This window comes from Pogona vitticeps, chromosome 3 (genome assembly GCF_051106095.1).
Source record: "Pogona vitticeps strain Pit_001003342236 chromosome 3, PviZW2.1, whole genome shotgun sequence".
Lineage (NCBI taxonomy): Eukaryota > Metazoa > Chordata > Lepidosauria > Squamata > Agamidae > Pogona > Pogona vitticeps.
Genome location: NC_135785.1, coordinates 105528425 through 105553589, shown reverse-complemented (window position 1 = coordinate 105553589; position 25165 = coordinate 105528425). Strand labels below are relative to the sequence as shown.

Below are 25165 nucleotides of genomic sequence, written 5' to 3'. Positions count from 1 at the left end.
CCAGGTCGCAGGGAGCCTTGGAGTAGCCTATGCCTGTGTGGCCTCCAAAGGACTGTCGTCCCTGGTGTTGGCCCTTAGTAAATTGCTGATGGGCATCAAGAGGCATTCGGGTCTCTTGATGCACTGGATCAATTTCCAATGCTGGACCAGAAAAGATGTCGCTGTGGCCAATAAAGTTGTGTCTTTTCCATCCAAAAATGACCTAGGGCTGAGAAAGCCCTGGTCGTATAAAACTTATATGATAATATTAAAGTTTTATACGACCTGGGCTTTCTCAGCCCTAGGCCAAAAATATGGTTGACTGAACTCAAGTTGCTTTGGGGTAGACTTTTGTTCTTTTGGTTTCCTGCAACTAATCCCAAATTGATATGCTGGTCTCTCTGGGCAAGAGCCATCCTTATGTATTTGAGCAGTAGATCTGCCAATGTGGGTGGGCAAGGGGGGAAGTGATCTTTTAAAGCTACAACAGTTATTTCATTCCTTTTGGTTCTTATATGTCTTGGCTTGTGAAGCTGAGGAGGGAATTCAATACTGATGACTCTTCATTTGGTCCAGTTGTCAGTGGAGTCTATGGAACTAAAGACTACCACTCCAGCAGAACTTCTCTTTCTGTAGATATGTGGTAGGGATTCTCTAATACAGGGGATTCCAACCTTGAGTCCCCATATGTTCTTGGATTAAAATTCCCGAAAGCTTTCACCACTAGCTGTTCTGGACAAGAATTCTGGGAGTTGCAGTCCAAAACTGTCTCAGAACCCAAGGTTGGGAACCACTGCTCTTATCTGTCATACCATTTATCTGGGGGAAATGTGTCACCTGAACAAAGGTCATCTGACAATACTATGTCAGGGTGATTGTGGGTTTGGGTGGTTATCTGGAAAACTTCAATTTCTAGCTTTGCACTGATAGGAAAGTTACTATAGTAAAAGGAAGCTGGAGGTAAAATTTCGCTTTAATTTTGCTTCACTCACTTGAAGAAGAATGACAGTACTGGAGCAGAAGATAGTCTGCACAATGCTATGATACAGTTTTTATATTCAGAAACCTCTAGGTCTGTTATGATTTTGTTCTTCATGCTGCCATTCCAGGCATGAACTTAACCTCATTCCATGATGGTTCGTTTGAAACTGCAGAATGTAATGTGATTCTACATTATGCAAGTCTATTGGTTTGCCTGATTGTCAAGAGAAAAAATAATCTGTGAGGTTATTCATAGATGCAGGGTTTACATCTTCACCTGGTTCTATTCTGCAGACAGATCATCTTTATCTGTATGAATTTCAGTAGAGTTTGGAATTACTGTGGCCCAAGGTTCCCTCTAAGATGCGCGACTATGTGCACATGTGTGACTCTGTGTGCACATGTTACTCTGCTCCCTCCACCCAGCCCCTTTGATTCTTTCTGGTTGTGATGGAATCCTGCAGGCGGGCGGGCGGGCGTGGCCAAGTTGCACATGTAAGAGGCAGAGCCCAGATGGGCTGAAAATTAGAAGGTATGTTGCTGTGGCCTACAGAAATTCCATGACACAATTCTAGAGGGATTTAAAAACAAAGTGTGCTGCTTATATACTGCCCCATAACGCTTCAAGCTCTCTCTGGGTGGTTTGCAAGTTAGTTATGCAGGCTACACATTTCCCCCCCCCCCCCCGCAGCAAGCTGGGTACTCATTTTACCGACCTCGGAAGGATAGAAGGCTGAGTCAACCTTGAGCCGGCTACCTAAGTTTGAACCCCAGGTCATGAGCACAGTTTTGGCTGCAGTACAGCGGTTTAACCACTGTGCCCTGAGGCTCTTAGAGGGATTTAGTAACATGCTGCTGGGTGTTATGGGAGAGCTTCTGGGAAAAGAGTGCATGACAAGACCTGTGCTAGATAAAATTACAAAGCAGTATTACATTAGTGTGCAGTTTCTGATAACTGATCCCTTTTAGGTTCAATCTAGACGTGGTGGCTTTAGATCCATTCTCTTTAAACAGATAGCTGCTACTGTCATGTAAAGCAGCTATTCTCAGTTGGGGGCCATATAATCCCTTACCGGGGGGTGGGGGGGCTGACACATTTGAAGGAGGCTACAGACTTGAAACAGTTCTTCACATAGCACCTTATAAGTTTCATTATACAATCCTGATTTGGCCTACATTTTTCCCATATTGTGTTTATGGCTGTGTCCAAAAAAAAGGTTGAGAATAGCTGATGTAAAGCATGGAGTTGGGGACTGACAGAAAGAACAACAACAACAACAACAACAACAACAACAACAACAACAACAACAACAACAACAACAAAATTGTCTAGGTGTGGGCAAACACTGGGTCTGTTTCTGTAAACATCCCCCTTTTCCTACCTCCAAGCCCATTTTGTGCTAATTCCATGTAGATTTTTCCCTCTGGGGGATAAAATATTTGTAATTTGTGCATGTTCTTCATATAGGCTTATTCATGGTTGTACCCCCTCCCCATGCTAAAGCATGTTTGGGCACATTTTAGAAATGGCTGCAATGTTTTTGCGTGTATTTTTTCCAACTCAAAACACATTGTTTCTGCTGTCATGGTATTCTGAGTAAAACCAGACGTTCATGTATTTCCGACTACAAATTTCCTCATTTCTGGCTCAGCGTGGAGTGTGTGGAATTGGATAAATCCATCTAAAACTAAAAATTTCTCAGCAGAGAGAATTTTTCATACATCCCTAGTTTGCACCTCTCTGTGTGTAGGTTATTTCCTGGTGCTCTGTCTTCTGTGCAGTCCACAATCTCAGCTGAGCACCAGACTTTTTGGGACAGCTAAGCTTTGGAAGAGAGGAGAGTTCAGTACGCCCCATCCCTTTTTAATTTGTAAATGGCGAAGGCACGTGTAATGAATCAGGTCCACAACTATTTTAGCCCCTGGTAACTGAAAGAGGAACATTATTGTAATCCATCCATGAAGTGTTGCTTGTGATGGGGCAAACATATCAGTGTGAGTTATGGCACATTTTTATTTTTAAAAAGTTTTCAAGGTGGTGGTATAGAATCTTCACTACATTCTGGCCTCCCTTTTGAGATTCTGAAGTAAAAGTTCCAACAGCCAGTGAAAAGAGTAACAGACTGAAAATGAGGTGGCTTCCCTCCCCCCCATGCCTTTCCTTTTATGTACACCTGGGAGGCAGTGGAAGACAGGAGGGCCTGGAGTGTTCTGGTCCATGGGGTCATGAAGAGTCGGACACGACTAATCGACTAATCAACAACAAAAGGATAAAATTAATGATGTATGGAGTTCTTTATATGAAGGGATTCTCAGAATAATGTAAAACATTCCTAGCAGGACTGCATATTCCTACACCATTATTATGTCAAAATGGTAGATATCATAGTGAATAATAATTTTTTTTTTTTAGAATTCTGCCTTGCAAGATGGAATTGGTTGAAGGTTAACATTGCATTATTTATCTCCACCTTTCCTTTCTTTGACGTATATACCTTGACCTCCTTTTTTAGCTATCTGGAATAAGGGAGCAACATTATTAGGGAAATAAGCTGTTAATAAGTCTTTGGCAACAAATAGATTTACTGTACTTGCAGCTAAATGCTTCTAGAACATTCCTTTGCATACATAACTATTCATTAATTATTCCTGCTATTTATGCTATCCAGTATAAGGCTGCATTGTACATGACTGACGCTGTAATCCGATACATCAGAAGTAGACAAATTCAGGTCAAGGGCTGCTTAGAGGTTTGGGTTTGTGGATGAGGCTAGCGCACAGGCGCATATCACACATAAGGACATACTGCTATCATTCATTTGTTTGTTCATACATACATACATACATACATACATACATACATACATACATACATACATACATACATACATACATACATACATACATACATACATATGGGTTTATGAGGAAAGATAGCTGACACACTTTTTATAGTTGTATTCTGATGGGGTGAGCATGTCGACTACTCTTGCCCGAAGAAGTAAACGGGGCTTACCTCTGAGAAGGCAAACATGGATTTGTGCTGTGAATTTCCCTCCTTCTCTTCAGGTTGCCATGTCTACCAATGTTTTTGGAACGTTGCTGGAGTCTATTTTAATGTTATTTATGTTATTTCCTCTTGAATTTATTTTCAGTGTCTGACAGTCCGAGCAGGTATTCCTCAATCTTAACCCCATCAGCCATCCTTGTTTGACTATGATCACATCACTAGGATTGCCATGCCTTGAGGTTCTTCTCTCTCTCTTTCTTAATCTCTTGAGGTCTCTCTTAAAGGGCTAAAAATATTACAGATAGAAAGAGAGATAAGGGCAGGTTATGTTGTGAGTGGCCTGAATACGTGTGTGACGGAGTGTGTGTATGAATAGAATGTGGACAATCATGTCATAGACCACATACCACCAGTATCCAATTGGAGATTTGCCCTGCCCTACTGGCACGCCACATATCTGTCTACAACCACTGTGGCCCTTCAGCTTAAACTTTGTCTTTCTGGCTTAAAGCTTGTACTTGCTCTAACCCCAATATGTTCATCCTCTCTCTCTTAGTGGCCCAAGTAGCCAGCTGAATTAATATTTCTTTAAAATAATTTATGGATCTGTAAACAGATCTTGTTGCGGAGAATGATGGCAGTAAACTGTTGAATGTATGAGGGTGAATGGAAATGAATGTCCACAGGTAATTATGACAGCTGTATTTATGATAAAATACTGGGGTTATTAATACTGAGAGGGAAATATGGCAGCCATCCAGTCCCATCATTCATACACAATGCTAATGCTAAAGGGCTATAAAATATTTGTTTACTACATTTTGCAAGGCAATGTTTCAAGATGTATTCCTTTTTAAAAATTCCTTCAACCTGAATTTAAAAGTTGCAAGTATCTGCCAATTCTGACAAGATAAACTAAACACATAGTAAAAATAATACTAGGAGACCATCCCCTGACTCCCCCCAAAAGATGTCTACACTTTTGACTCAAGTTGGACATAGCAGCAAACTGACATACACCCGGATCAGCAGAACAAGACATTGCCTTAAGCTTTGTGACTGGAAGAGGCCTAGAAAGCATAATTTCAAGCAAAAACAAAACAAAATCCACACAAAGCAACAAAACTCCCCCCAGCTGAATGCTTCAAAATTATTTTGGAGGATCCTAAAATAATAAGAAATCAATGGGTTCATTTTCTAAAATATTGCTTAAAAGATTTTCATTAAAAATAATTGCAGAGTAAAAGAGAATGACAAAAAGGGACAGAGAAGAGATCTGTGGATTCAAAGGAGAATGAATCCAAAGCGCTTTGATCCCTGCTTTTCCCCTCTACTTTCTTGTGAAGAAAGTAGAGGGTGAAAGCACTTTCTTCATAAGAAAGTGGAGGGGAAAAGCAGGAATCATCAAAGTGCTTTGATCCCTTCCCCCCTCCTTACTTCTGTGTATAAGACAACCCTCAAATTTTAATCTAAAGATTTTAAACAAAAGTATCATTGTATACATGGCAAAATACGGTATGTGTTGGCTACTGAAGCATACTGAAGGATTTCAGACAAAAATCAGTTTGTGCTTTAATGATCATGGCAAAACCTTTGACTGCTTAGGTCATGTTTTAATAGGTGGCTGTGATGCATGAACACAGGAAGAAGTTATTGTTAGCTCAAAAATACTGTATGAAGAAAAATGGAAGTTTATGGTCTGTATTGCAAAGACAACATCTATTTTAAAAAGAAACACCTGACAAGAGACCAACAAGACAGGATTATAGTTTGCAGCACAGGCTAAAGTCTTGTTAATTAGTGTAATAAATTGCAACTAGAGTAGGCCCATTTGAATCAATTGAATTTATGGAAGAGCTGACTCACCTGATTCTCAGTGATTCAGAGGGCTTACATTAAGAAACAGGATTGTAGCCAATGATTTAGTATGCAAAAGGAATGAATCTTTGTGAAACAAAAAGACAGAACTGTTCTGCGTTGATATAAATGTTAAGAAATGTATATTCAACACAATATTTGCTCTTAAGAATAAATTGTTTGGGTTCTTCCTCTCCTCTCATCTTTCAGTTTAATGTGTATATATATAAATATATATGTATATACATATATATATATATACATACACACAAATTAAACTGAGGGGATGAGCGGACACGGAGAACCCAAACAAATAAAGTGTATTAAATACACACACACACACACACACACACACACAAATATAAATATATATTAATGAGAACACTTTTTCTTCAGTCTCTGAAGATTGAAGTGGAGCCTTTGGTTTTAAGAAATCTTTGCCTGATCTGTATTAGGTTGATTAGGTATGAGATACTTTAGAATGGGATTCTAGTGTGTTGGAGGCTGCCTACGTATGCAGTAAGCATTCAGGAATTGTATGAGCCTGGAATTGGTACAGTTTTTATCCATAGGGCTGCATAGTGGTGTATCATGGATTGCCAGCAGCCAGGGCAAGGCAGGTATTGCACCCCCTAACCAATGGACCATTAGCACTCCCAGACTACCTTCCACCAGTCCAGTATTGAACCCCTTACCACCCAAGTACATTGGATCCCCAAGTGGGGCTAAGAAAGAAACCTCCCTGGAGAGCCATTGCTGCCAATCAGAATTCACAGCCTAGGCCTATATAGACCCAGGGCCAGACTCAGTGTTAAGGCTGCTTTCTCTTCCTATGTTTCTGCATAAATGATATTTTTCTGGTTTTTGGTACAATGTCACATCTGCATTCTGTTCTGTGGACCTGCAGTGCCCCTACCTTGGTAAAACTCTCATCTTGATTAAGAGCAATGCAGAGAGATGCATGTATAAGAGGAGCCTGCCAAGTTTTGCAGCTACTAAAAATGTTCTCATTTGTATTCTGTGACAGGCTGATATATTTGTATTTCTTTTTGGTAAACACAGCGTTGTTTGTCTTGTGAAGTGATATCTAGCTGTATTTCTAAGCCATTCTTTCATTTGCTATTTACAGCATGCATGCCACATCACTGTTGGCATAAACTTGTTTCGCTTTAATGTGTGTTTCATATCAAAGTGAAAATGATATAAACGTGTATTATTCATGGGCTGAGTAATGAAGATGTGCCTGGCATTTAGTCTGTGGGATGGTTGTCACATTCGTTCTCACACGCTAAAGGTGTTGGAAAGTTTGTCATCAGCCAGATGACACTTGTTTGCTGTGAACCTGCTGTGGCTTTTGAAATTTGTCTCAAGGACAAACATGTCTATTGCTGATTGCTGTAATGATTTACTTATTCTCACTGCATCCTCCTAAGAGACGCTGATTACATCCTAAATAAAGGCAAAATCCTGGATAAGTGTTGACCATAAAGTAACCTAGGGAATGCTTAATCTTCTTCACATGGTATCTAATATACCATTTCCAGATTATGTGCCATATTAGGAACATGAATTAAAAGTCTTCAGGAGTCTGCCAAAGAATTTTCCATTGTCCTTCACTGTTCTGGACTGGTTGTTGCTCATTTTGTTTCCTGTATGTGTATTAAGCACTAATTAAATGCTAATGTAATGTGAGTAAAGGGAAATGTTACAAACTGGCAGCAGATAATTGGAGGTTTCTCTTGTTTTGGCTAACTTGAGGCAGTTTGAAAGAAGGAATATCATCATCACCATCATCATCTTAGAAGGGCAGAGCTGTAAGGGACTATATGGATCATTGAGTCCTGCCCCCTGTCCAAGAGGAAATGTGGGGGATCAAACTCCCAACGTCTGGCTCTGCAGCCAGATGCTCAGACCACTGAGCTATTCACCCCTTGCCTCCTTTTTTATGGGTGAGTCTCAAAAAACTGACAAAGCCTGCTTCGACCCGAGTTAACACCAAGATATATGTTTTAAGGTCAGTCAAACATGGAGATAAAGAAAGAAGCTTTCAAAAAGTCAGCTGCCAGTACACCTAATATTCTGCCGATTTCCCACTCTGTGAAATATATTCTGCCACACTGTGCTGACAGTTTGTGATTCCCCCCCCCCCCCTTAGTTTGAAATGTTCCATTTTGGCAAACCTCCAGTGGTTGGCAAATTTATTGTGTGGAGTGGGGAAATGAAAGCACCTCATTATGGTTGAAGGACTGCTAGGGGATTGGGCATATATTGCCCTTCTGTAGAGACAGCAGTGCTCCGGAAATTACTGTAATTTAACATTTCCAGAAGTAAGATCCCCCCCCCCCGCCCCTTAGTAATGTGGTGCCATATCCACCAGGGAATGGCTGTCACTTGAAATTAATTGAGTAGAATTTGATTGTCATTGTATTCCATGTTGAGTGTGCAACAGTTTAAAAGTGCTGATAAAAAATTAGAATGCAACTTCCTGCCATTTAGCTAGGCGTTGAAATTCATAGTAAATGGGTAAAAGGAAATTAGGGGTTATCATGACTTACAGAATGGCCTTGACTTAATAGAGAATGATGATCCAGGGTAGCTGTCAGTCAGGCTTATGTGACAGAGCTTTTATGCCACAAAAATTGTGAGAACAATGAGAAAGGGCTGAGGATATCATTTTCAGATGGCCTTTCTGATAAATTCATCCACCCCATTTACTGAAATTGGCTACTTCGAATTAGATTATCATGGCAGGTGCTTTCCAGAGCACAGAAAGTTCTTTTTCAGAAGTAATTAGAATATTTCGAAGGCCTGAAAAAAGTTACTTTTCTTTTTAAAGTGAGTCTTTACTTTCTTGCTTCTCAAAAACAACTAGCATAGTTTCCTTTTAGTTGCTTTGTAAACCTGAATGCACCACAAAGCAGGATTTGAACCACAGGATATTCTGAGTGATCTTGAATGAAGGGATGATGTATGTAGAACGCTCTGTAAGACAGGAGACAGTTATTGTGTGTGGTTTTGAGAGAATTAATCTTCCTTTTGGGGAAATAAATCTGATGAAAATTTAGGGAACTTAATTTCTGTGATATGAGTAATTGGTTGAAACAGAAAGATGTAATTTCAAATGAGTGACTTTGTATCCAGATCTCATCCATCTTGTATACTGGCTCCTGGCCAATTTAACCATATTTTTTTGCTTCACTAGGCTCCTTTTCTGTGAAAGTGGTTTTATGATTGACTTCCTCCATAGTAGCAGCCATTTGTGAGAGGTTCCCTCCCCTGGCAGTGAAATACCCCACCATTTTCTGATGGTGCCCAAAACACTTTATTAAATATCAAAGTGTGCTCATGTGCCTTCGACCTTATTCTCCATAACTAATCCATGATGTTTTCTCATTAAGGAAATAACGTCTTGTGTCACACAATTTCACCTGCAACATTTGTTTGACTCAAAGAAACAAATTACTATTTAGGCCTTTTCGGACTGATGTGGGAGTTACTACAAGCAGCAAATAGTGATCTGTTAGACAAATCATGTAACAGGTTGATATATTCAATTATGAACCTTTTGCTTGTAGAACCCATTGGCTGAAATCCTGTTGCTTAGTATAGTAAGTCACACTAAAGCAGGCCCCTTGAATCAGTGGAGATTTGGTGAGTCAATTCCTCTGTAACTTCCTTTGACTCAAATGGGTCTAACTGTATTTGTTACTTACTTTAGTGTAATAAGCTGCAGCTAGAGTGCACACATTTCAATCAACGGAATTTATGGAGGAGTTGACTCACCAAATCCCCTCTGCTTCAACGGGCCTACTTTAGTGTGACTTACTATACAGTACTAAGCAACAGGATTTCAACCAGTAGAATGAGAAATTTGTCATGTTCTAGAGGCCATTTTACAACAATCCCCTTGAAGGAGACCTGTTTTGAAGAGCTAAAGTATGTTCTGCTGAATTTACTTCTCTCTCTTTTTTTCTCTCTCTCTTTTTCCTGTTAATTCAGAGTCACAAATGTCTTGCCTATGCTTCTCTATAAAACGCCATGTCCTGAACACTTCTTTTCAAAATTTAATGACACTGCAACAAGGAAACAGCATAGCCTTATGAAACAAAAAAGGAATTGCATCATGTAAAACCCCTTTTGTCTTGTAGCTACAATGAGCACAACAAAGAAGAAACTCTAGAGAAATAAATTTTGACTTCTTTCCCACTTTGAGAGCCCCAAGCTTACCAGGTCATCAGTGTGTCATCGCAATAATCCATTCCCTCAGGCTCAACATTTCAATTAACCTCTCCTAGATGTGATGCACTTTGCAAAGGATTCGCGTTCGTTATGGGAAAAAGTAAAGTGAGCAGTGGAAGTGCTCCAAGAGTGACAGTTAAATGTTCTCTAAGCATTGAGATACTACTTAGAAAGATTACTACTCTGTCTTGGATTACAAGTCTAATGTGGAGCCCAGTATATTGCTTACAGTAATTACTGAGGTCTCTGGTGCTGTCGTTGTACAATACTCACATCAATTATCTCTTGCTGTCATTGTGCAATACCCATAAATTATGGAATATAGGACACAGGCTGTGTAAGAGTGTTCAAACTCTAAAGTGGATTGAATTGGGGAGGGGGGAGTTTTTCCATATAAAATTGGAGTTTAGAGTTGCTTCCAGCCAACATTTTATTGACTCAGTCAGTATCATCCACACTGGCTAACAGCAAATCTTCAGAGTCTCAAGCAAGAGACTTCCTTATCCCTGGGTGGGGATGCCTGGGATTGGATTGTAGACCTTCAGTGTGCAAAGCAATGTGCAAAGCCGTGTGCAAAGCAGATTTACCATCTTGTAGCTCAAGACAGCAAATTTGATCTTCCAGTAAACACCACACATTTAAGTGCCAGATTATTTCCTGGTTTTACCTTGGCTCTCTGAAATTACATGTTGGACCTGCTCCTTATTCCCACTGTAGATTATTACCTGCATCTGATTTCCCAGGCATAATCATCTGTGTATGGTTTGAAACCTACAGTTGGCAACCTGCATGGAGGAAGATGTGTTTTATCCATATTTTTCTATTCTGACCATATTTTCTCTCCACTGTTACTTTCTTTTTAGATACCACAACATACTCCACTGAGCAATCTGAGCACTTTAAGCCATGCAAAGATAAGGATCTTGCATACTGTCTCAATGATGGGGAATGCTTTGTCATTGAAACCCTAACAGGCTCCCACAAACACTGCCGGTAAGTATATATATTTTGCAAAGCGTTAATAACAACTGCATTGGGAAACCACCATTGTAGGGGATGGGAACAAGGGAGAAAAAATGCCTACCAGGATATGTTTTGGTCATAAATGAGTAGAAACTGCAGTGGATTAGGCCTTTTCTTCGAAGCTTGAGGCTTTGAAGTTTGAGATAACCTATCACTAAAACTTGCAGAATAAAACAAGTTATCTCGTGCATGGATAAAAAACGATCCTTCCTAAGAAGGTTTGCCCAGAATACAGAAGATATATTTATGATTGAAGGGTAAAAAAAGAACAAACTGGATTCATTTGCAAGCTGAAGCCTGTTGAGACATTTTGATTCAAGCCAGAAAGGAAATTTGATCACACCAGACCAGGCATTTAATAGAAAAGGTTCATTTAATGATGGGTAGAATTAGTTAGTGATGCTCACTGTTGTATAGAAGGCTCATTTAAGTTTGGGACTTTGGACAGGAGACCATTGGTGCTTCTTCCCCCTCAATGTGCAAAGGGGATTGGTTACATGTGAGAGGGGTGACAGTAGAGGAACACCTGAGCAGAACATTGGATGGAAAAACAGATTTTACCTTTTCTATGATGACTGCGTTCCTAGCAGTTTCTTTGTACGATTTTTCGGAAAATCCAGATACCTTTCTAATGTGGTCATCAGATGCGTTTGGAGCACGACTGTAACTAATTACATATTTTCTGTGGTTCAGATAAATATTTAATACAGTATGAGTATGTGTAGCACATGTGTATTATAGGATAAAAACAGAACTCCAGTAGCTTGAATGGGAATGACTCAGTAGCTATGGACAATGCTTTTTTTTTTATCTGAAAAAAGATGAAAAAATATTACTTTCAATTCCAAATGACAGAGCATAGGTCCTTGTGCACATTCTGACTGTTTTTCAGTTAAGCACAGAGCTGGAAGTAGGAAGATGTTGCTTCTAGTGTCTGGCATGGCTGCCTTCCATTTGGAAGGATAGTCTTGGGAAGGCTAGCCATGGCCACAACCATAACCTGTTACTTTCTTTTGTCCTTGAACTATAAACTTGATCACTGGATTGCATTAAATCAGTAAAGATGCTTTGTTAGACTGTAGGCCACACCCAGCCTCCGAAAGAGCGTTTTTATGTCCCTTTTGTGGGTCCCACTGAAAAGTTTTTTTTAAAGAATATTTGGTAGCAGTTGCTCAAAGTTTCAAATGGCGATTGTTTTCTAGACTTAGCTAGATGCATCTGTGTGAGTGAGTGATATTCTATTTTAACGGTACATTTCTTTGTGTGAGAGAGTCACAAATGTTCCTGCATAAAAAGAATTCTGACCTCTTGTTCTTTTTATTAAAAAGGGAGAAATAGATTTAACAAAACAAGCTTCAACTTTATACCTAAGCCAACATGAAACCCTCATCATTCCTTGGCCAACACAACTAAAGCACAAGGCACGAAAAGGGCAACCTGTCTGGAGTAAGTTCAGGTTGTTGCAGTCCAGTGATAGGCAGCTTGTGTCCCTTGTGCATATTGGTAGACTTCAACTCCCGTCAGCCCTAGTTAGCATGGCCAGTAGTCAGAGATGCTGAGATATGGAGTCCGTCTGCAAGTCACAAGTTGCCCTGCCCTGTTTCAGGAGGCATGTGTCCCTCACCTGCTGTGAACTTGATGGTTATATTGTGTACATTGGTCCATTAGGAAGCAATTTTATCTACCTACTGATGGTCCTACCAAATTGAAATGTAGCAAAATAAATGTAGAACTAGTAGGCATGGTGTGATGGACAGAGCGTGGTGGACTAGGATGCAGGAGACCTTGCTTCGAAAGCCTGATAAACCATGGAAACTCATTGGTGGGTGACACTGGTAAAACCATTCCTTCAATTGCTCATTTAACTTGAAAACCATTTTAGGGTCACCATAAGTCAGATGCAGCAAGAATATATACACACCTGGCTTTTGATGCAAACATTTTATTACATTGATAAGTCTCATGCATTGTGATAAAAGTACTGTAAGAGATTGTCACCAATCTGTCTCTTTCAGAATTCTTCAGTAAGTAATTTTATTTCTTCACTCCATTTGAGTGCAAGTGATCCATACCTCTCCGATTATTACAATAATAGTGTGTGTGTGTGTGTGTGTGTGTGTGTGTGTGTGTGTGTGTGTGTGTGTGTGTGTGTGTGTGTGTGTGTGTGTGTGTGTGTGTGTGTGTTGCTGTTGCTGTTGTTTATTTAGCTTAAGCATTCCTGACAGGGGCAGACTATGTCAAAATAGACTTCTGGCTCCCCAGGCTGATGCTTAAAGAACAGGTCCCTGAAGCTAAAGAGCTCTGCTGCAGTACTTAAAGAAGATTATGTGTGTTTGCCAACCCAAACACCATCAGACAAAGAAAATTCCCTTCCAGGTTTTAATATTCAGCGTCTGGCTGGTGTTTTTGTTTTTCCGTTCAATCTTACATGCTTCACTGATCATTCACATCTCCCCTTTATTCACTTTCCTCATACAACACACTTATTAAATTAATTATTCTGAATCATGCAGCATGGAGATTTATGACTTCAAACACACCAAATCCATCATAAAACTTTATAGAGGCTCCAGGAAACAGTGCTGCTAGTAGCCAGGCCACTCTTATCACTAAATCTGGGACAACAGTGGATAGGTGAAGCTGACCTTCCTCTCCCCACCAGGCTTTTAATTGACCTGGAGTTTTTTTTGCAAAGGTGTGGGGACTTCTTGTGTAAAAAAGGCAAGAGTGAGGAAAAGGAAGTAGGATTCCTTTGCTCCTTTGCGTCTTGATGTAGACAAGACAAGGGAACAACAGCTAGAGGGTTGGGATCAAAGCTTCCTTGGGTTCCTGACAAGGTAGGGGTGAACTTGAGATCACAGTAAGGGATTATAAAAGAGGGACATTCTGGAATAAACCTTATGGTGGCTCATTAACCAAAATAATTGAGTGGGACTTTGCATAACAGGCCTTCTACATCAAATACAAATGGCGAGTTTTTTCTACATTCAGGTACTGGTGGTTTGCTGCATAAGCCAGCTCTCTTGAGAATCGTTGTGTCCAGGACTCCAGCAGCACACTAGAGGACTTTGCTGGGGCTAGGATAGCTTATTAACTAGGAAGCTAAATTGTGGCTCATAAGTGGGGAAATCTCTGTGCACTTATGCCCTCCAGATGTTTTGGATTGCGGTTCTCATAGACACCATCTAGAAACCACAATAGTTGGGGATTGGCTGTTGAGGGATGTCCAGGTCTAGGGAAATGTTCTAGATCTAATCAGAAACAATGGAGCAACAGAATAAGTAATACGTGGGACAGTGGACTGTTATACCAGGAACTTTCCTGAGAGTAAGGAGAGCTTATGCAGGAAAATCTAAGATAGGGAAATGGAAACCTGTACCCCTTCAGATGTTGTGGGATTTCAGGTTCCATCCAGTCTAAGTAATATAATCATGTGTGAGGGATCATAGGAGTTGCAGTCCAACCACATGTGATGAGGTACATGTCTCCCATCTTGACTTTATTTATGGCGTTTAGCTTTACTTAAGCAACATGATAATGTGTGTTGCCTTAGCATTTTTAAGTCCCTGAATTCTCCAGTCCTTGCTCGCTTTTTTGTATATGCAATGAGAGGTTAGGACAGCAGATGGGAATGCTAAGCATTGTCACAAACAGAAGCCTGGGGATTCCAGAGACAGCAGGAGCTGATGCTGCTGACACCATCTATAGATCTCACAACATGTGGACATATTAGATTATCCAATGATCTCTAGAGGGAAGAGAACCAACAAACAAGAAACAGGATCGAAAGGAACTTTCTTGTGTGTTTAATTAATATGCATGCATATCATACTTCTGTGTCTGGTTATAAATACAAATCAGGCAACTAGAAATCTAAGTAGTTTACAGAAAGGCAACTAAGGGTAGCCAAAGAATACCAACCAATCCTCTTGTTTTTTCAGAACAGCTGGGTATTTGTGGCATGGAGGAAGCATTTATGTGATCCAACCTGTTAATTGTGATGGATCAGATAAATTCTTGATGTGATATGGCAGTTCTGTTTGTAGTGTGACATTTTCAAAGAGCCAACGTGGAGATCATCAGCCTTTAATGTTACATATCTCAAATCAGGAGCACCTATATGCAAGCTGCTCCTAAGGCTGGACCTAGCAAATGCAAGTGAGAGAATGCTCATCTAATTCAAATGTAAGAGAACAGCATCCTTTACTCCTAATAGATTCGCCCTCTTCCCTCCTCCTTATTTGCAGCAGAGAGAGGAACAGGTGGTGAAATATTACTGGGAAACAATTAACTAAAAATGAATATAGTCATTATGCACTAGGTCGGTTGATATGTTCCACCAGCAGATGCTTGGCACTTGGTTGTATTAATAGGGGTATGGATTCTATTGATTAACTGCCAGCAGAAGTAACTGTCAACCATGAATTGCCTTTTATTTGTTCCATTTTCAAGGTTGTTACACTTCATTTTCCTTTCCAAATTTTTGGCATGTTCACTTGGACAGTTACCGGTATGTTGCTTGAGTGACAGGCCTGGTAGAATATTAATGTCCTGTTAGGATGACAGTTCTGCTATTTATTTGATTTTTTTTCCCTCAGTAAAGAAATGTTCTCCTTTGAAAAAAAAAATCATGAAAATATATTAATAGCTCTTTTCCTAGTCAAGAATGTCAACTGCCCATAATTCTCTAGTTAGGCTTGTCCTTTCTCTGCCATCATTGTTCTTCCTCCCCTCTGCTTCTCAAAAAGCAAAGATGTGTGTGTGTATGTATTTGATATATATGGCTGCTTGAAGGAGTTCCATGAGGAAATATATTTTTTATTTCCTCATGGAACTCCTTCAAACAGCCATGTATATCAGAGGATTTCTATCCACAGAGGATGAACATTCATGTGGTTTGTGTGCTCGATAATAGGTGCATGCATGTGTATGTGGACATTGTTTTCTTTGCTACTCAACACATCTTGGCAACTTGGTCCTGCGAAAGGACCATAGGACAACCTTGAGTATGGGACAACACTGGAGAATGAGAAGTGTATATCACAATACATTTCATTCACTTTCAGGCCATACATCATGGCCACTGTGGGTTTCGATCCAAACCAATTTTTAAAAGTGCGATAGACAAAGCAATGCATCTGATCAGAGGAAGTGTCAGCAATTTATACTGATTAGTTTGAATTGAATGTACAGCTTCTTTAAAAAAGATCATAGCACACATGATTGCAGAGTCAACTAGCTAGTGAAATAAAAAAAACATGGGTGCATAATAAGATTGCAGGGGTCAAAGATATGGCATTAACGTATTCCTAGCAATTAAGATATCAATGGAACGTAAGTCACAATGTATTTTTAAAACACAAATGATTGGCTTTGGTTGGAATCTTGGCACAGGTATTTTTTCCATTAATGTGTTATGATGAGTCAACAGTGAGAAGAACAAAAGCAAAGGAGGATTGGGGGCTCCAACACCAGTGAAGCAGTAACTCCATACTAAGTTTTAGCCCAGACTATCCCAAGTGTTGAATCTCTTTTCGGGATTTGGGTAGTTCCTGCCAAGTTCCGGCTGAAACCGAGGCTCCCTTTCTCACCAACGCCCGAGCCACTAGTTTCCATTGAACAGAAGTTATTGGTACCTAAAGTAAAACCCAGCAACTCACTGCCCTTCTGAAATACTTCCACAATGGTTTTTGTAATGAGAATAAAGAGGGAACAAGGAGAGCCATGTGAACTGCTTCAACTTCCCTGAGGAAACGTGGTATTTGAATGCCAGTTGTAAAAAAAATGCTGGGCATGCCAGTATTCATTTATTGATTATTTTCATTAATTGATTATTTTCATTGATTTCTGTTCAAAAAGATTCAGAATAGCACAGGACATATAACAATAACATTCTCATACTGTATAATGATAAAATACTATTAATCCTAGTAACAGTGTAAATATTGAAATGTAAAAAGCAGGCCATAATAATGGTGAAAGCACTTCTTAACCTCTGAAGAGCTGTTGAAACAATTCCCTTTTATATCTCCTCCTTAATTCCGGCAGGGATGTCCTACTTGGCAGGGACTCGCAGTAGTGAAGAAGGTGTATCTACATAGTGAATGACACATCTCTAGATGTCTAAATTCCAGTTAAGTAACAAAGGCGTTGATAATATTTAAAACTATTTTATTTGGATGTTCATCTCTGAAGAAGGCATATGTGGCTAGATAAGGTTGTTGGCCTGGGGCTTGGAAGACTGAGGTTCAAGACCCCACAAAGCCATGAAGATGACCATGAGCCAGACTCTCTTCCTTAACTGACCATCTTTAGAGAAAAACAGAAAACACATGGAACTGTTTGGTCACTGAACAAAATCCAAAACCAGGGCTGGGTGATGTCTATATTGAACTGTTAAACAGAAAAATGCAAGTCTTCTAGGACCCTGGATAATCCCTGCAGAGTTTGGGATGGAGCAGGGGAAGAAAGACACAAAAGCCCTCTAGAAAGAGGCCAAAGCTATTTAATGGAATTTAGGTTACATTTAATCTGAAACTTTTCTGATATGGGAATTGCCATGTTTCCGGACATTTATGTTTCTACTAACTTTGGAGCAATCTTTAGCTGATAGAAACTGAGGCATAAATTGATTCTGTATCCCCTGAAGTAAACTCTGATATCACCACACCTCAAAACTTTTCATTCAATTTTGCAGTCTTGAAAGAGATTTTAGTCGAAGTGCAGGTCCGGCTAGAAAGATTATTTTGGTCTTATGCTGCTTTTCATTCTACAATGCACAACCTGAAGAATGGCCCTACTATAAGCTAAAAGAAAGGAGGCGGATAAGGAGGTAAGATAAAAGAAGAAAGAAAAAGAAAAAAGAAAAATACTTTTGATAGCATGGGTGAGAAAAGAGATTTTCATAAATGTGTACTGACATTTCTTTATCTGAAGAGCTTGGAACGGGTTGGGTGGAATGAAATGTTTTGGTGGGATTTTGCACCTTCATGCTGGTATGCATTTTAGGGTAGAAATAAAATTCTATTTTTTATTTTTTAAAAAAAAAAATCAGTGTTATGTTAACTTGAAGGTTGAAAGCAGCCTGTTTTGATATGAACATGATTAGTTTAGTAACTATTAACTTATCATGTGTCCATTTCCCAATGACCTTTCTATCTCTGACATGGCGAAAATTGTAAAGAGCTACAATGAGCAATAAATATTAATTAATTTTAAAAAATGTATATGATAAGCAATGTCAAGTTACTTCAAAGCTTCAGTTTCCAAGAAGCGGGGGAGTGGTAGAGAGAAGAAGTGAGTTGAATAAGTTTATCACAACAAATGGTGAGTGTATTCCATTGCAAGCTTTACAGAGGACTGACTGTGAGACATTCACATGAGATTTGTCTATTTTTTAAAGCCTTCTGAAGGTGGAATGAAAAGGAAGTAATCTAGATCTTTGAAAATGAATTTTCTTTTCTTTTTGACCTCCTGATTTTCTATTTTTGCATGTAAAAAGGTCCATGGCTCAATCTCCATGCCAGTCAGGGAAAGTTCACTCTATAAAACTGGAGAGTCATGGCCAATCAATGTAGAACAGTGGTGGGGAACAAGTGGCTTTCTATAAACTGTTGCAGCTCCTACAACTGGCTATACTGAATTGGAATGAGGACAACTGCAATCCATTAAACATGAACAAATGTTCATAGAATCATAGAATAGTGAAGTTGGAAGGGGCCTATAAGGCCATCAAGTCCAACCCCTTGCTTGATGCAGATCAAATGATATCTGCCAGGTGGTTTGTCTAGGTTTCTTTTGAATGGCTCCAGTGTTGGAGCACTCACCACCTCTCGAGGCAATTGGTTCCACTGTCTTAACTGCTCTAACAGTTAGGTGATATTCAATAGAAACATGGCTTCCTGTATCCTGAGCCCATTGTTGTGTGTCCTGTACTCTGGGATGATCAAGAACAGATCCTGCCCCTTTTCTGTATGACAGCCTTTCAAGCATTTGAAAAATGTTATATCACCCCTCTGAAATGACTGACAATTTCATTCAATTTGCTTTAAATAGGATATTTAATATTTGTTTTTGTGTGACCATGCTTTTCTTGTGGGTGGCTGCATGACAGAGACTTTTAGAAACTCAGAAGTGAGTGGCAATGCGTGTGCATGGAGATGATCAATGCATGCCCTTTGTTTTATTGCCATAACCACAACTCATTACACAATCATATGTAATCTAATTAAAATGTATGGGGTTAAGCCTCCTGTGCTTGCTTTGCATACTGTCTGACCTCAACTAACTAACTAACCAACTAACTACTTTTGTCTTGCTTTTTGCTGGTGAAATCAGACCAAAGACAGATTACAATATCCAAACCAAATAACAACAGAACTTTAATATGAGGTTAAACATTCAAATGCTCTATAGAGGGAAGAGAGCAAAGTTGGTGGATTTCACAATCATAGAATGTATCTGAACTGAGTGTTCACTTTTGTGCTCCCGTTTTACATAGCAGAATTTAAATTATACCAGATTAATTCCAAAATGTAGGCAAAATGGAACTAAACATACTGTATACATCATTGTATAAAGAAAAGTATTTAAGTGGTCCTAAATGCAAGTAATGATATGCATCATTTAATTTTTTAAAAAATATAAAAATACATAAAAATACATATTTTAAAAATGAAAACCCCAGTCTCATGTTTCCTCACACTCCCCTGTGTGTGTGTGTGTGTGTCCCTTCCAGTTTAGAAATGCCTTACATTGTGACACATTTAGTCTCTAAGGTAGGCTGGATAGCTTAGTGGTTTAAGTGTGTAGCTGTGGAGCCAGTGGTTGGGAGTTCGATTCCCCACTGTGCCTCCCAGGAGAAGAGCCAGCCTGTGTAGCCATGGACAAGCTGCACAGTTCCAGAATGCCCACAGAAGAAGGGGATGGCAAGCCATTTCTGTGTATTCTCTATCTAGAAAAACCTGGAAAGGGTTGCCGTGAGTAAAAATTGACTTGGCTGCATGTAGCTATTATTAAGGTACCACAAGACTTACTACTGTTTTTATTGGTGCACAATATAATCACTGCACTGCATGCTGCCCCCCACCCCAAAAAGGGTCACTGTGCTGACATGATATTTACAGCTGCTTATTCCATAGATCCCTGCCATCATATGAATCCCGTGCAGTTCTTCTGCATACAGTTATGTATAAAATGTGCAGATTTGTGTACCCTGTGCTTTCCACCCTGTCTGACTGCCTCTGAATTTATTTATTTATTTATTTATTTTATATCCCGCCTATCTGGTCGGGCGAGGACCACTCTAGTGAAACATTTGTGGATCCAACGGAAATACCTGAAAGGACTCTGTAGCCACTTTTATGTGAATGCAATCACAGAGCTCCCAAGATCTGAAAGCATTCAGATTCTGGGGCAAACCCGAGCTCTATTCAAACACAGAGGAGAACCTAGTACAGTACAATTTATGTAGCAGATATCATATGGGGAATGATCTTTATCTAACTGAATGGTGCTGTGTGCCATAAACTTGATTCCAGAGCTGCAACATAGCTCCTCTCCAACAATTTTTCTGTTCTTCTTAACATTTCCCCCTTCCAAGTATCTGAATATTTGATATGAAATTTCAATACACATCAAATTTGGACATCATTTATTAATGCCAATACTGTATTCTTCTCAAAATATGAAAGTCCAAGTGTTTGAGCCTGACTGGCAGTCCCCAATCTGTTTCCCCCCCCCATGCACTGGCTCTCGAATTTGAGTCACACTTCCAGTAAATTTATTAGCTAGCATGTTGTTTTTTAATGTTGTAAACTGTCTTGAGTACATGGACGGCCAAAATATATGTATATCTTTATATCATAAATAAATAAATATACTTACATTGGATGCTAGCTACTTTATTCTGCCAGATACTAAATACCTCTGCATGGATATGTTTGTAAATACAGTCAAATTCTTTAAAACAACCCATTGCATGTCAATGACTAAATATTAATATTACCACATGTTGGATACTGTTGGTTGCTGCTAGAAGTCATCTGTAAAAGGCACTGCATGACAGCTTTCAAGTACTAAAACCAACTGCATGTTAAAAATCAAATATCAATTGCCAAATGAGAAATGCCTTATTGTGAAGTGATAAGACTCAAAGTGGAGATCTCTCCTATCTCTCCGAAAACATGAAACCTATTGGATAGGCTTAAGCTGATCACTGCCCAATCTATTTTACAAGCTTAAAATTAATCGGTGTAATGTTGTGTCAATTTCAAATTGCATGGTTTTCATGCACATACTACCCTTAGAAGGAGGATTGGCTAGTGATTTTAAAATCTTGCAATGTTTGCAAAATACTTAACACAAATTCAAATCCTGTGAGATAGTGTGGCTCTGGGGAAAGTCTCATTCTGCTCTGAAAAATTCAGATATAATTTCACAAATGATTTCTCATCAAGGCGCTAAAATTAAGGGTGCAATTTCCTGTCTATCATCTTGACAACAATTTACACACTTACCAGTGCATGTGCATGAACACTAACACATTATGTAGTCCATACATAGCTTGCAGTTTCACATGTGAAAGCTGTGGATATGTGCATGTTCTTTGATTGCTGGTTCAGTTGTTTCTTGATACACTAAATGCTTTTATTTAGTGTGTTACAGTGGTACTTCGACTTGAGAACATCCCTACATAAGAACAATTCGAGTTAAGAATGGCTTCATCTTGAGAACGGAGCCTCGACTTAAGAACCAAAAAAGAGGAAAAAACCACTTTCCTGCCCTTTTTTTGACCTAAGTTCACTTTAGGTCAAAAGAAGAATTTAAAAAAAAAAAAATGCCCCCTAGTGGTAGATATGGATTAACTGGGTTTGCATTAGTTCCTATGGGAATTAATGATTCGACTTAAGAACAGCACCCTGACTTAAGAATGAAAAACAGTAGATATGGATTAAATGGTTTTCAATGCATTCCTATGGGAAATGGTTCTTTAACTTAAGAACGTTTTGACTTAAGAATGCAGTCCCAATACGGATGAAGTTCTTAAGTCGAGGTACCACTGTATCTCATTTTCTTTGCAAGTATTTCCTGTGTGTACAACTGGACCCTTTATGAGATTATTTCATATTTTATTAAGCTATTTACCCCATCTATTAAGGATGTTAGATAACACAATCTGTTTAAAGAGCAGGTGCAGAACAGGCAGAGCATAAATGGGCTGAACTCAGAGGTGGGATTGACCCGGTTCGCACCGGTTCCATAGAGGTGGTTGTTATTTTTTATTTTAGTTCGGAGATCCGGTTACTGGCCTGAGATGAATGAAGCCGGAGGAGCCAGGTGACCAGCGACGAGCGGGGGAGGGAGGGGGGCTATGTGTTTTTTTTCAAGTTAAAGACAACTAAGGCTGTTGCTCTGACAATTTGAGGAGACAAATGGCAGGCTTACTCAAAAACAGGAAGACAGCTATCAGTTTTTTAACACTAGTAAGATTTACCATCAGGCTAGGGTTGAAGAAAGCAGATCAACATATCAAAGGGGAATCGAAACTATCCACACATTCAGGCTGGGGGCTGGAGGGACTGCGAGGAGGAGGAGGAGGAGGAGGAGGAGGAGGAGGAGGAGGGACTAAAGCATACTAATCAAGGATTTGTGACCAGCATCTTCAAGAGGACTGTGTTGAGATAGGTTTAAGTTTCAAGCTTTCATTTTTGAGATTATTCAAGTAAGTAAGTATAATACATAAAAGGCAAACTATGTTTGAGCATAAAGCTGGCTTTTTATTAAATATTTCCCTGCCTTAGCTGTTTGCCATGCAGTCTTGACTCTGGCAGGCAAAGACTTTTGTGGTAGGCTTTTTTAACATGTAAACTGCTGTGGAGAAATGGAGGGAGGGAAATGAAATGGGATTGCTTTTTAAAATTTTTATCATGTAAAATATATTTTCAAAATTATTTCAACAGGATTCCCTTTAGAACCTTTTAGCATTTATGTATTATTGTATCTTTATGCTGCCTTATAGTGGGATGTAAAAAAAAATATTTATCATTGTGTCAGGGTTTGTGAACCACTGGAGACACTCTGCAGGGAGAAAGATGGGTTAAAAATAAAAACAAACAAACAAACAACCCAAGGCTCCAGGGTTTTAAAAAAACTGATACTTCTATTTTTTGAAAGAAATAAATACCTGAACTTTGGAGAAAAAAGGTCAGAAGCCTGTTGGTGATTAATTAGTTATTTAGATTTTCAGGGAGGGAACATGCCACTTTTTCCATTGGTATGCGGAAATCTAGTATTTAGGATCTATGGAAAAACTAACGGGGAACCAGGCTCTATCAGGTATTATATTTTATTATGATTGTAAAAAAATTAAAAGTGGCTAAGGGCATCTATTTGCAAAGGCTTTCACGGCTGGGATCTGATGGTTGTTGTGGGTTTTTCAGGAAGAACAATTTTCAGAACACAGCCAAAGAGCCCGAAAAAAACCCACAGCAAACAATTAAGGGAATAACCTTTCAACTTTCTGGAACTGGCAGTTAGATGCATAAAAAACCTGTTGTTGCTGTTATTGTTATGTGTCGTCAAATTCCCCCCTACTTAGGGTGCCCCTAGGAATGAGCAATCTCCAACATGGCTTGGCCTCAACAGCCCTGCCCATCTATTGCAAACTCAAGCTTGTGGTTTCATTAGGAAGTAGGTCCATCTTGCATTTAGCCTTCCTCTTTTCCTGCTGCCTTCCACATTACCAAGTATTATGGTCTTTTTCAATCTATGCCTGCCTTCTCATGATGTGCCCAAAGTAGTACAGCCTCAGGTTTTTTTTGTTGTTGTTTGTTTTTGCCTCTGGAGATAATTTAGGCTTAATTGGATCTAGAACCCAATTACTCATATTTTTTGGCAGTCCAGGGTATCTGCCATACGATCCGATCAGGCCAAGGGTGTCTGCAAAGATGATTGAATTTTTGTTAATTGGGATAGTCCTCTTTGAAGAGCCACATGTCAGCATGCTGTTTTAAGCTTCTGTTTTTGCAACGTTGCCCCTTTGCGCTGTCCTCAACAGCCCTGCACAGCTGGTGCAAACTCAACCTTGTGGGTTCTTTGATGGTGTCAATCCATCTCACATTTGGTTTTCCTCTTTTCCTGTTGCCTCCAACTTTTCTACAGAACCTGGAATGGGGAGGGATTAAATGTTGGTGAATTGGGGAGTGGGCGGGAGATGCTTGCGTGGCAGCCTAGTATTGAGTCAACATGTTTTTACAATTATTTTGTAAGAAAAAGTGACTCATTTGAAAACAAGACGAAAAGAGCAGAACCCACAAGCTGCAAAAAAAGCATACATTTCATAAATAAATAACTGGCCAATGGGTTTCTCTGGCCACTGTTTTGAGGGAGATCGTAACCCTGTCTTTGTGGTTGGTGCAGGATTCTGGGAGTTGTAGTCCCCCCATTAAGGGCATTTATTTGCAAAGCTTTCACGGCTGGGGTCTGATGGTTGTTGTGGGTTTTTTGGGCTCGTTGGCCGTGTTCTGAAGGTTGTTCTTCCTAACGTCTCACCACAGAGACTGGAAGAAATGTTAGGAAGAACAACCTTCAGAACACGGCCAAAGAGCCTGAAAAACCCACAACAACCAATTAAGGGAATAACCTTTCAACTTTTTGGAACTGGCAGTTAAATACATACAAAACCTGAGGTTGCTGTTATTGTTATGTATCGTCAAATTCCCCCCTACTTAGGGTGCCCCTAGGAATGAGCAATCTCCAACATGGCCTGGCCTCAACAGCCCTGCCCATCTATTGCAAACTCAAGCTTGTGGTTTCCTTAGGGAGTAGGTCTATCTTGCATTTGGCCTTCCTCTTTCCCTGCTGCCTTCTACCTTTCCCAGTATTATGGTCTTTTTCAATCTATGCCTGCCTTCTCATGATGTGCCCGAAGTAGGACTTTTCCACAGAACCTGGAATGGGGAGGGATTAAATGATTGTGGCATTGTTCAGAGACCAGTTCACATCCCAGGGTGGCAGCCCTCTCTTGCTTGTGCTACAGAAAAAGCTTCATTATTACTATTACTGTTGCTCTGTGGT

The 25165-nt window shown here is 39.6% G+C and overlaps 1 protein-coding gene across 2 annotated transcripts in view; it reads left to right on the top strand.

Annotated features, from left to right (window-relative positions):
* NRG3 (neuregulin 3) overlaps nt 1–25165 on the top strand; it is an 873187-nt gene that overhangs the window by 332549 nt on the left and 515473 nt on the right. For both annotated transcript variants that reach the window (XM_072995066.2, XM_072995065.2), the window contains exon 2: nt 10930–11059. In XM_072995066.2, coding sequence (XP_072851167.1) covers nt 10930–11059 — 130 coding nt within the window. The remainder of the gene's footprint in view (nt 1–10929; nt 11060–25165) is intronic.